The 11,934-nt window shown below is 35.8% G+C and overlaps 3 protein-coding genes across 4 annotated transcripts; 2 read left to right on the forward strand and 1 right to left on the reverse strand.

Annotated features, from left to right (window-relative positions):
* Positions 1 to 56: 56 nt before the first annotated feature.
* Positions 57 to 2,670, forward strand: LOC146147017 (large ribosomal subunit protein uL29m-like). Of its 2 annotated transcripts, none has more exons than XM_083387010.1 (6): positions 57 to 203; positions 621 to 812; positions 1,020 to 1,116; positions 1,284 to 1,377; positions 1,449 to 1,593; positions 2,373 to 2,670. In XM_083387010.1, the coding sequence occupies exons 1-6, from the start codon at positions 118 to 120 to the stop codon at positions 2,605 to 2,607; spliced, it is 849 nt and encodes a 282-aa protein (XP_083243136.1). In that variant the 5' UTR covers positions 57 to 117; the 3' UTR covers positions 2,608 to 2,670. The 2 variants fall into 2 exon arrangements, with proteins under 2 accessions (XP_083243136.1, XP_083243137.1); XM_083387011.1 differs by having other exon boundaries at positions 86 to 156.
* Positions 1,892 to 7,500, reverse strand: LOC146147018 (OTU domain-containing protein 3-like). The gene is made up of 10 exons (XM_083387009.1): positions 7,343 to 7,500; positions 7,172 to 7,269; positions 5,912 to 6,060; positions 5,355 to 5,467; positions 5,065 to 5,187; positions 4,671 to 4,787; positions 4,389 to 4,485; positions 3,543 to 3,712; positions 2,287 to 3,358; positions 1,892 to 2,213 (listed from the first exon to the last, which is right to left on the reverse strand). Exons 1-9 carry the CDS (start codon positions 7,430 to 7,432, stop codon positions 3,209 to 3,211), a joined length of 1,107 nt encoding a protein of 368 aa, XP_083243135.1. The 5' UTR covers positions 7,433 to 7,500; the 3' UTR covers positions 1,892 to 2,213; positions 2,287 to 3,208.
* Positions 7,501 to 8,147: 647 nt separating this feature from the next.
* LOC146147019 (PDZ and LIM domain protein 7-like) lies at positions 8,148 to 11,722 on the forward strand. The gene is made up of 8 exons (XM_083387702.1): positions 8,148 to 8,286; positions 8,362 to 8,516; positions 8,578 to 8,681; positions 8,853 to 9,003; positions 9,142 to 9,325; positions 9,606 to 9,726; positions 11,184 to 11,299; positions 11,459 to 11,722. The coding sequence occupies exons 1-8, from the start codon at positions 8,194 to 8,196 to the stop codon at positions 11,531 to 11,533; spliced, it is 999 nt and encodes a 332-aa protein (XP_083243828.1). The 5' UTR covers positions 8,148 to 8,193; the 3' UTR covers positions 11,534 to 11,722.
* Positions 11,723 to 11,934: the final 212 nt, after the last annotated feature.

Below are 11,934 nucleotides of genomic sequence, written 5' to 3' on the forward strand. Positions count from 1 at the left end.
TTTAAACGCTCCTAAACAGTCCATGACAAAGCTTTTTTTATGATGCCATGCTAACTTTTACACACATTACACTTCAGGAAAGATTGTTTTCAAACAGGGGCTTCCTTAATTTAAGGGATGGCCCTTTTTCCGAAACTTTTCAATGTCATACGGCAGGTAATAACCTGCGAATCGCAAAGAATACCAACGACAATTTTAAGCAGGTTAAAACTTGTTATGATTTAACTAACACAATTTTTGACGCTCTTCTAAAATCCTATCATATTTTTTTGCATAAGAAGGAAATACGGCGCTGGTCTAGAATCCTACCACAATGCAAATTATTTGGGTTAGGGTGCGGGGTTAGCGTTTAGGTTAGGGTGGGTCAAGTATTATTATTAAATAATGAATATATTAATACTTGACCCACCCTTACCCAAACACTAACCGACACCCTAACTTAAATATTGTGTGTTGTTTTAATAATGTGGTAGGATTCTAGACCAGCGCCACAAATACATATAGTAATAGTACTTGACCTACCCAAACCCAAAATAATGCTAGCCCATAAACATATAACCCCCTGGACAAAAATGTGGTAGAATTTTAGACCGGCGCCCAATTTATACGTTTATTTTTAGACCTGGTGTGGCAAATCGTTTAATTTCGCAAACAAAGATCCGGACACTTCAAAGCTCAACACGTAGATTAGGCCTCGAGGAATTTTTCGATGTCCCAAAAAACCGAGGAAAGCGAAGTGATTTTACTTCAGGATCCCCTTGGACCACAGATATACTAAGAAGAAAAAGCTTAGAAGACTTACAAAAGCTTTGGTAAACATTGTTAAACTAAAGCATGGAACATATTTTTATGTTAAAAGCCATAAAGTGAATAGAACTATTACCCCTTAAACTGTGTCCATGGATATCCGTCAAGCCAATATCCACTACCTTATTATATGTAAAAAAAACTCATATTTGTGGTTTAATAAATAATAATTCAAGTGCTAAAACAATGAATTGTTTACTAAATGTTTTTAGGTATGTCTTACTTAAAGAAAGAAACATGCTTTTAACATTGGAAAGGTACTGTATTGAAGAAGATGAACCAATGCCTGGACCAGACAGATTAGAAAAGGTAACTGTTTCTTTTTTTGTACATACTTTTTAAGTGTTGTTTCAGGCTTGAAAGTTTTTAGCCAACTGTACCAAACCATATTTTTGTGTATGAAAAATCCATGTTCACAAAATGGTAATGGTTTCCTTGAGCTCCAGGATAAAAATCATTTAAATATATTTTTTTAGGTAGCTGAGTCCATGAGCAATCTACGAGATGTGATTACAGAGAGGGAGAGTGCGAAAAATGTACTGCTTCATGGGACACCAGATGGGGTTCAAGGCAGGGTGTTTCATCCAATTGTTGATTATTTATGCTACCACAAACTTTTAATGATGGGGTTTTCATCTTAGGTGAATGGCGTAAAAACTCACTTGGAATGATCTACTGGTATAAATATAAGGAGCATTTAATTCCTCAACACCTGCAAAGAATTAAAAAGGGTGACCGGCCGGCAGAGTTAGCATCTTTCAACAAAAGATTGACTGAATGGCATTTGTAAGTATTGATTGTAATTAAATGGTTAACTAATTTTTTTATAGTTTTCTGATCCTATAGCGATATGATAGGTTAATTTAGTAAAGGTATAGACTGCAACCTTTTTCAGACTGCTGTCCAAAGTCCTACACATAATTCTGTCGTTTTCCTATTAATAGACTTTGTAAAATCAGTTATTTTAACCACAAATGAAATTAATATTTTTATGATCATAGTGGGGTTTCTCCGTGTAGTACAGGGGTGTCCAACATGAGGCATGGCATGCCACCTAATAAAAAAATGGCATGCAAGCCTCCAAAATACAGCCAATTGTCATTCTCTTTTAGCAATGCAAAACAATCCAAGCAATTACAACAACAACAATTATTTCTGATATTACAACATTATACTCTTTTTATTTTTTGTATAAAAGCACTTTTAATATTAGAAAAAAATAGTTGCTAAATTTTGGCACTGGAAGAAGTTATAAGATAAAAATTGGCATGTCGGCATGTTTGAGTTGGACACCCCTAATGTATTATAGTACAACGTTTTTTTTTTCAAATATCAGAAGGCATTGGGGAAAGCATGGGAATAGAACCATATCTGGTAACTAAAGTTTGTTAAGCACGTTAGTCAACCTGGCTAACATGCCATAAGTTACCAGAAACTGCTTTAGATGGTAACTAAAGTTTGTTAAGCACGTTAGTCAACCTGGCTAACATGCCATAAGTTACCAGAAACTGCTTTAGATGATAATTAAAAAAACATTGTATCAAATAATCTTGTTTTTCTTTTAGGCGTTTTCGTGAAAAGCAAATCAAGGTGCGGAGGTCTTATTACTACAGGGTCAATTTAAAATATAGAATGTTAAGAGGAAACAATCCTCACATGCCGAAAAAGCCTCCCAAATGGTGGATGGACAAGTTCAGGACCAAATGGAGATACAACTTACACCCTGAACTAGCAGTAATGTTACCCCCTCACGATTCGCGACGTCACGATGGGCGACCGAGGTTTTTCAGAACGAAATGACAATAATAGAACTTTTGATCATGTTGGTAACTGTTACAATGTTTAATAAAAAAAAAACTTAGATTTGTGTTCTTATTCCTGAGTAGTATTTTAAGTTATATGTAGAAAAACACATTGAGCAATCGAGTTTCAGGTGTTTAAAATGTCCTAAAAAATTATGGCAATCATGATTTTAAAGTTTGCTGCTTATTTTCAAACAGCCTGGAGGTATCAAATTATTATACCATAGGTTGTTTAAACTTCCCAACTTGTCTAAAACATACAATAGCGCAACACATCGCCTACAAAAAGAAGTTATTTTTGACATTTGCACCAGCATGAAATAAAAACAACATGTAGATTATGCAGGAGAATGTATGCTACATTTGCATACAAGAACTCCAAAAAAACGTGTTGCAATAAACACAAACGAAGCCTATGTTCATAACATTAAGGCATGGTGGATAGTCACAGAAATAGAAAGTGGAATGACTTAACTGGACACCAACACAAAATAAAATGGTGATTCATTTGTTGAAGACAGAAAAAAAGGGGTTTCATATTGGAACTTTAAAATGGAAAATAAATATATATGTTTAGTTAAAATAAAAATCAGAAATCACTAAAGTTTTACAATGTCCATTGTTTTTACAAGTATTCCTGATTCGTCAGAGTCACTTTGTGACAACTGCTGGGATGAATTCCTTTTTCTTTCGTCACTGCGTTTTTTTCTGTCTTTTCGCGCCTGTTCTTTTCTGTTCTTGTTACTTAACTGTTAAAACAACACAATCAACAGAGTAAATTTGGTCAGCATAGTTACAAGAAATACATTTTCATTTTGAACCAAGAACTGTTTATTACAGATTTCAAAAGTTTAACATTTTATTATTGCAATCACTTGACTTGATTGGGATGTGAGTCATATTGACTTGCAGTACCTTTACACTGTAAAGTACCTTAGATGTCGGAGCAACATTATTTTTCTTTTTGTTGCCTTCCTTAGCCAATGAGTGGTTTCCTCCAAATATTCTTGACCCAGTTCCACCTTCTTCCCAAAGATTGGACTGTAATGAATTCTTTTTTCTAAACACTGACGTGTTTGGGGAGGAATTTTTTGAATCTTCATCTGGAAAGATTAATGCAATTACATTAGAAAAGGCCTGCCCAACATAATGTCATAATAGAACTGCTTGGAGCCCAATATTCATTTTAAGATTTCCAGTTTACCGCTTATGTTGCATATCATATATAATTACTGTAGGCGTGTAATAATTTAGTTATATACCAATTCAGGAAAAGGCTATGTGTACAGCAATTGCGCATTCTAGCTAATAAACTCGGACAAGTGCAATGTTTGATAAATTGGACAATGTTTAATTAGTTGTTTGGAGCAATATGCAAATTATTGATGCAACAAATATTCCCCTTTTTGCATCAAAAGTTTCGCCAATTTAAACAAAATAAATGCGATTTTCACAATTTGTCTGATTAGACTGGGTTTTACTAGCATATTTGCGCACATGTTCGCTGAAGAACATTACATGTTTTCAAGAATAATTGTTTTTTACCTTTGTAACACTATCCCTAAAAAATTGGCTGACAACATAAGACCGCCTAATAGTTTTTTTGCTTGCAGCCCTTGTAACAATGAGTTGTGCAGGCCTACAATAGAGTATTAAAAATGTGTAATAAACTTTTATAGATAGTGCAAATGGCAGCAATGTGTTAATGTGACAACTGGCCACATACTAGCCGAAGCAAAAAACAAAATTCAGAGCAGTGTTATTTTGAATATTACTTACCAGAACTTTTGCTAGGCATTGTTTGCAGTATAACACCGATGGTGTAATCCACGTCGAAATCAGATTCCTCCAGTGTTTGCTGAATTAATTTTAAATCCTAAATATACAAATAAAAAAGGTTCAGTTATATATATGTATTAACGAAAAAGTCAACAAGAAAAGCATATTTCACTTGGGTTTTCCTATAATTTTATCATCAAGGAAGAAATTATCTATTTAAATTTTTTGTACTAGAAACATGTCACTTTGATCTTGTGGATTTTAAATTTATATATGCCTTACCTGACATCCAGTAACATTCATTATTTGTTGTAACATCCTCTTAGTGTTTCCGCCAGGTGAGACTTGTTTACGCTTAGATTCCCGTTTGAATGACGATGGTTTGTTTTCAGATTTAACCTTTAGAACATAGACAGCCTTAAATAATTAAAATACAACCACCTCAATATACTGAAATGTCAACACACTGTGTGAACAATATTTTTTTTTGGCTTCTTATCCTGGCAGCGAGTGACCAGGCTGTGATTCGGTTTAATTAGTTATGTCAACTACTCAGTGGTAAATTCCGTAAGGTACATTGGTCATGTAGAAAAGTTTTAATGAAAATTTACAGCTAACCCAAAAATAAAGTTATTTCAACTAATTTTAACACCTCAATGCTAAAAATGTGACTTACCACAAGTCTGATATTAGCTGGATTCTCAGAGTTGTCACTTAACTTTCGCACACTTGAATAATGATCTCCATTGTGGTACGCAATATGCAGTTGGGTAGTAGTGGATCTCTCACTTCCACTTATCTAAGTTATGTTAATTATTGAATTTATATATTGCATATACCAAGAAAGCTTCATAAAGAATTCAAGTAGTTTATAACACAGATAAGATTTATACATCTCCATTTTGAATAGAGTTGTTTTTTCTAAACAAATGCTTTATACTTGGTTTTCCACGTAAATTTACTTACTGTCCACATTGGAGTGTTTAGCTGATGAATAACAATGTTCACTGCATTGTTTTTTGCAAAAGCAACAATCGCATCATTTCCAGCATAGGTACCATCCTGTCTTAGCTTTTTTACTGAAAATGCAATGGATAAATAACACAGTTACTACTGTCCTCCAAAAAAATGCACTGGCAATCAGAGTAACTAGTTAAGAGCTTAAAACCTAATATTTTTGCATCAGTTAAGTCAAAGTTTCTTTTTTAAAAAATACCAAGTCAAGTGCTGTCATAATTAAACATTAAACTATTAAAATTGGTAAATTCGTCTGATTATAAGCAATAACCCAACCAAAAACAACAAAAACATAATATTTAAAAAGAAAATTGGCTTTAGTGCAAATTAAGATGAATAACCTATTAAAAAATGCCTTGCCTAAAGTAATTACGATACTGCAACTCAACAAACTAATTAAGCAAAAACTGAAAATACACAATAAAAGTACAATAAAACTAAAGCCAGAACATTCATTTTTAACTTTTTTATTTTTTTTTCATAACTCGAAAAAAATATGCTTTTACCGTGGTCTTCAAAAGTACAATCATCTTCAACAAAGGGTTCGAAGTCATTTCTATGTTCAATCATATACTTGACGGTCTGTTCGCGGTGAAGTAAGTGTCGCTGAGAGGTGCCTTCTAGTTGGTCAGCAAGTGCACGAAAAAGACAGTTCCTTAAATATGAATTAAGTAAATAATGTGGTTTAGCAAGATTTTTGTCCTGCAGTTATCATTTTAATGAGTTATAGCAGTGTTTCTCAATCTTTTGCTTTGCAGCGACCCAAATATAAAGCGTAATAATAACAGGTGAGATTACCCAACTCTCACTGAACTTTTTGTAAGTCCAAAATAAATCAAGTACAAACAAGAAAATAGTATTAATAAATTCAAAAAAATGGAAATTAAATCCACTAAACCTCAATATTTTTCCAACCAGGGCTAGTAAAAAAATTGGGAGTGACTGGGTGCCGTAAAGTTTAAAAAGTGCACCCTGCTTGTTGAACATATCAGGGTCGACATTGATTAAAAATTTTCACTCGCCAGTTGAGTATGTGCCAATCAGCACTCACAAAAATGAAATGTACTTTGCAATTTCAACCCTGCATATGAAAAACAGGGGTGCAGATTTTGTTAAAAAAAAAAAAAAACTAAGGAAAGCATTGGCTACAACTAATAGCAAAAGATGATAACAAAGTAAATTTCTGGATAAGCTAATGCTTCTGGGAAGGAAACAAGGTAATGTATTATGGTTCCTCTCCGGGAATGTTTCGACGGGAAATTCCTGGGATTTCCCGCGATTTAACAATCCCGAATCCTGGGATTTATTTTTTTGAATCCCGGTTATTCGGCAACATAGTAAAACTTGAAAAAAATTGTGGTTTTTGACTGATATAATGAAAAAAATATTACTAACCATGTTAAAGTTGTTGCCTAAGTGGCTTTATTTGTGCTTACCAGAAGAAAAACTTAATTAAATTTATTCTACCAATAAAAATGCGACCTGTATGCGCTTTTTTAAAAATAAAAACAAATAAGGGTGCTGACTTTAACATGAGAAGGCCTTGTAAAATTGCAGAAGCAAGACTACAGAACATAAATGAGCTTAATTAAATCTTTGGAGCCAATAGAAATAATTTTAAACGTCATAATGACATAATTTTAGGTACAATTTTTTGTCGGGAATCCCGGGAATTTTTATTTTTCAATCCCGTTTCCTAGGAGTGAACAAATCCGGGAAAAAGAGGAACCCTATACCGTATAAGAATAGCAAATGTTATATCATACCCATCTCCAGGAATATCGCGCAGCTTTAATCCAACAGTGGCAAGTTGGTTAGAGAAACCAGCATAGCTTTCATCATCGAGGAAATATGATAAAGCTACCTGTAATTAACATCATATTAAGTGTACAGTTGAATTTATTAAATAAAAACAAACAACACAAAGTTATGAATACCTCTTTCTGGCGTCGAACCTTTTGGTGAGCTTTTCTCACTGTTCTTTCGTCACGTTTGCGATTTCCTCTGTTTTGATCTCGTCCAGCCATTGTGGAATTGAAGCATAGGCTTTAAAATTTTACAAGGAGTGTACAGAATACGTACAAACAAAGTACATCCTACAAGCGACAACTAAAGCAAAGAAATAAACAAAACCTTATGTAGGTGTAATAAACTAATCGATGTTTTATATTTGAAGTAATCACCGATTCGTTATATAGTATTGTTTAGTACGACTTTGAAATTCAGATTAATTTTAACTTAGCCTATTTGTCGTTAAGACAATCCCAAACTAATGTTTCCCCGCAAAGGTTAATGTCCATATTTTTTTTTGCCGCTATAGTTGCGATTTAAATTGTTTAATGTTTGCTATTTTTTTAGTTTGGTAAAATGGCCTAAACAGCGAATTGAAATACCAAAATCGCTGTTATTGAGAAGAAAGACCTTCCTGAGTGGGGCGCCTGAATTACATTAAAATTTGTACATTTGCGAAGAAGATTTACTAACCACATTTAGTTTAACAAGTAGGTTAAAGTACGCTGTTTCAAACCATAATGCAACCGTTTGCTTAAATATGGGATTTTAATTATTTAATTAAGCATTGCTTAAGTTTCATCAAAAAATCTTTAACTAGGTTGCATTTTTGTATGTATGCGGGTTACCTAGATTAAAAAATAAAATTACAATTGATTTCAAAAATGGCCGTCCCTTGGGGCATTTTCCCTAATGTAATGCCATTTAAAAGCTAGTTGCAGAAAGTAGCCTGTCAACAACCATCCGTTGTAGTCAACTTAACTTGTGAGTAGCAAACATGTCTAGAAAGCTTACGTTGCTAAACGGACCTCCGTGGGGTTTTAGGATTACAGGTGGTGCAGACGAAGATCAGAATATCGTCGTTACAAGGGTAGGAATTTCGGCGACATTTTAGTTTACCCAGGTCTGTAAACTTATACGTACCGCTACAAGTATTCATGTGTAGATCACGCCGGGGTCGCCTGCAGCTAAAGCGGGCCTACAAAGCCGCGACATTATTTTGGCCATTGATGGAAACATGTTAAAAGATGCAACCAGGGCTGAGGCGGAGGCTTATGTTCGAACGGCATCACCTGGACATCTAGATGTCGTCGTTAAGCTGTAGGGTTTGAATAAATAGTTCTCGAACGTTCAGGTGTAGTGATCGTCGCTTTGTTTTTAGAGCAACTGCGTGGGACGCCAAACCAGGTCGAATGAAGGCAGCTGATCCGACTTGGATACAACTGGCCAAAGAACTTGAAAAACCCCGCCCAGTTGGGCAAGCTGGTAACAGACCACTTTGTGTTGATGTAAGATGTATTTAACCACACATTTGGACCAAAAAATTTAGCAGTGCATTTTACACTATTACGTCTATAAACATTAAAGTTTGTATCGCATACGTTTAAAAATACATCGCATAGCATAGTAAGCAATTTAAACGACTGCTTTTTCAAGGCGCTGAAGGCTCCCTGGTGACTCAGGGGACAACGTTTGAGTCAGCTGTCCCAGCGCCAACAGTGGCTCCGCCCGAGCAAGATATTCTCCAACCAAGACGATTTATGCCCAAGGGGACTACGACGTGCAACTACTGCGCACAAAACATTGAGTAAAACGCCCCTTATAGCCATTTGGCTTGTTACTACCGTTTTACGCATATGTTAATACAATCTAAAGTTTTCAGCTCGTAAATAACATGCCAAGGTTTTGGAAAGTGCGCTGGTACCGGTAATGCTTTGTTTCTCAGGGGCGAATATTCCACAGTTGAAAACCTCAATTTCCACAAAACTTGCTTCATTTGCGCCGCGCCAAACTGCCAGGGAAGCTTGGACCATGGCTTTATAGTGGACGGAGGGAAAGCCTACTGCGTTCACTGCCACGACAAATACTTCTCGCAGCCCTGCATGAAATGTTGCAAGCCAATTTTTGGGGTTAGTGCAGTTATTTGTCGTTATCCGAATTGTACGTTCCTGAGTAGGCTACCAAAGGTAGTTAAGTAAGGTATGTGAAAAGGTGCAATAATATGGTTTGAGGAGCTAGTGATTCACAGAGATTAACACAGTTTTATAATAGACAACATACATAAATATATGAGTGCAAGACAGCAAATTTGTTCTCTCAAAAATTAAGCAGAAGAAGTAAAATATAAAGTAAGTTTTGAACGTGTGACCACATTTGATGTTGTAAGATTGACAGTTTATGTATTTCCAGGAGATATTTCGGGCGTTAAACTGTCAGTGGCATCTGGAGTGTTTCACCTGTCACGAGTGCCATGCGCCGATATACGACGGGGTCTTTCACATGGAACACGGCAAAGTTTATTGCGATAAGGGTAAGTACGTACTAACGACCACACTCAAAGGACCACAGTCAACGCCATGGGTATGATATAGGTTTTACATTAAAACCAAAAAAAAACTGGGCGTGAAAATGGTAAAAATGTTAAACAAATATAACGTGCAACTTTACGTTTTGTAGTTCCACTAAAGTATAGCATTTTAATAACTAATAAGACCGCGCTAAAAACATTCTAAAAAGGATGTACCAGTATAGACACAGTTAAAAAAATAATTATAGGTTGCCAATAGTTTTGCGGACGCTAGTAAAATACAATTTTGGTGGAACATGAATGTTTTTGTAGTTGTATTCAGGGCTGGGGAGCCGGAGCCGGAGCTGGAGCCAGGAGCCCGGAGCTAAGCATTTTCTCTGGAGCCAGAGCCGGAGCCGGAGCCATTGTTATTATTTTTGTGGAGCTGGAGCCGGAGCCGGAGCCATTTTTATTATTTTTGTGGAGCTCGAGCCGGAGCCGGAGCCATTTTTATTATTTTTGTGGAGCTGGAGCCGGAGCCCTTTTTATTATTTTTGTGGAGCTGGGGCCATAGTTTGTGGTGCTAAAGCTAAGAAATTATATTTTGTTCCATCTCCAACGTTAGTTAGCCAAAAGCTTTTTTAAAAACTTTTTAAAACTTGCCATTGAATTAGTGACTGGTGGCACCGGAGCTGGAGCCGGAGTCATTGGGTGTGTGTTTGATGGCTCCGGAGCTGGAGCCGGAGCCAAAGGATTTGAGTTTTACTACTCCGGAGCTGGAGCCGGAGCCAAAGGATTGAGTTTTACGACTCCGGAGCTGGAGCCGGAGCCATTTAATAATTGCCTGGTGGCTCCGGAGCTGGAGCCGGAGCTAATGCTATTTTACGGTGGCTCCCCAGCCCTGGTTGTATTAGGTCATGTGAAAGGGCGAGTTCAGATGGAGGGGGGCACCAGGTCATGGGCCTACCGTAGGCCTACTATCCTTTTGCCAACTTTTAGCCTTTAGCACTGTGCTTTGTCTGCTTTAAGGCTATCTATTCAGCAATATATGGCAATATGCATGTTGCGCCGGGTGACACATAAACTTTGTTAAGTTAGACCAGACGCAAACTGTGCTTGCGACGTTTTGGTGCGTCGTTTCATTTTCCAAAGGCGTTATTCCATTGACATTTAGTGAAATTCAGATTGCTGGATGAGCCACCAAAAAAGTTTTTAAACCAATAAATTAGACTGCACACGCGGCTTTTCGAGCAATATGCGAATATCTTTTTATGTGCCTTAGGCATGACATATGCCTTTTAATTGAGAGTTTTGCCACTCGCATATTTGCGCCCCAATTCACTGAAGAACAACAGGTCTTTTTAAGAATAATTGTTTTATAACGTAACTATGTGCGTCATCCTTGGAAATCGCTGTGTTGTGTTTTTTTGGTAAAGCTAAATAATATAGAAATCATCTTTTATTTATTTATTTTTTTGAAGATCACTTACTCTTGTTTTCGGTCACGTGTTTCGGTTGTCGCAATCTTATTGGTCCAGGCGACAAAGAAATAAACGCTATTAATAAGAAGTGGCATGATCGTTGCTTCAATTGTCAGGTAATTAAAATGTGTTTTTCCCAAAAAAATATAAGACAAGACTAAATCTACGTTTGTAGTTTTTTTAAGTGTTTTACTTTACTTTCGGACCATGCGAAATGGTTTAAATTTACCATTTTTTTCATATTGAAATAAACCATTATTTTTTCTGTGTTTTAGAAATGCAGACGGAATCTAAACAACAAAAGGTTCGTTCGTCGTAACGACCTACCCACCTGCCACAACTGCAAGTAACTTATTATGGCAGACATCAACGGACTTAATCTTGGTGTTATGTTTGTCCACAATATGCATGCTCAGTCATGATGTCTATTGTCGTGTAAAATTAAGTATTGTATTTCACTTTAAATTAAATATCATTGTACATTAAGCAAATATCATTGTACATTTAGTATGTGAAGATACGCCTAATTTTTAAAATCACTTGACACTTTAGATATAGTTCAGAGATTTGGACTGGAGAAATGTAATCTTAAAAAATATTACTTTAAGCTCACAAAAATATTGTTGGATAGCGGCCTTATATAAAATCACTGAAGCTGGAACTTGCCATGTTGGTAAAATCTAAGTATTCCTGTTAACAAACTAGTGTATTTTTCTGAAAGTATATTGATTCAAACCAGCAAAAAAGTTAA

This window comes from Ascidiella aspersa, chromosome 4, assembly GCF_963924565.1.
Source record: "Ascidiella aspersa chromosome 4, kaAscAspe10.2, whole genome shotgun sequence".
Taxonomy (NCBI): Eukaryota; Metazoa; Chordata; class Ascidiacea; order Phlebobranchia; family Ascidiidae; genus Ascidiella; species Ascidiella aspersa.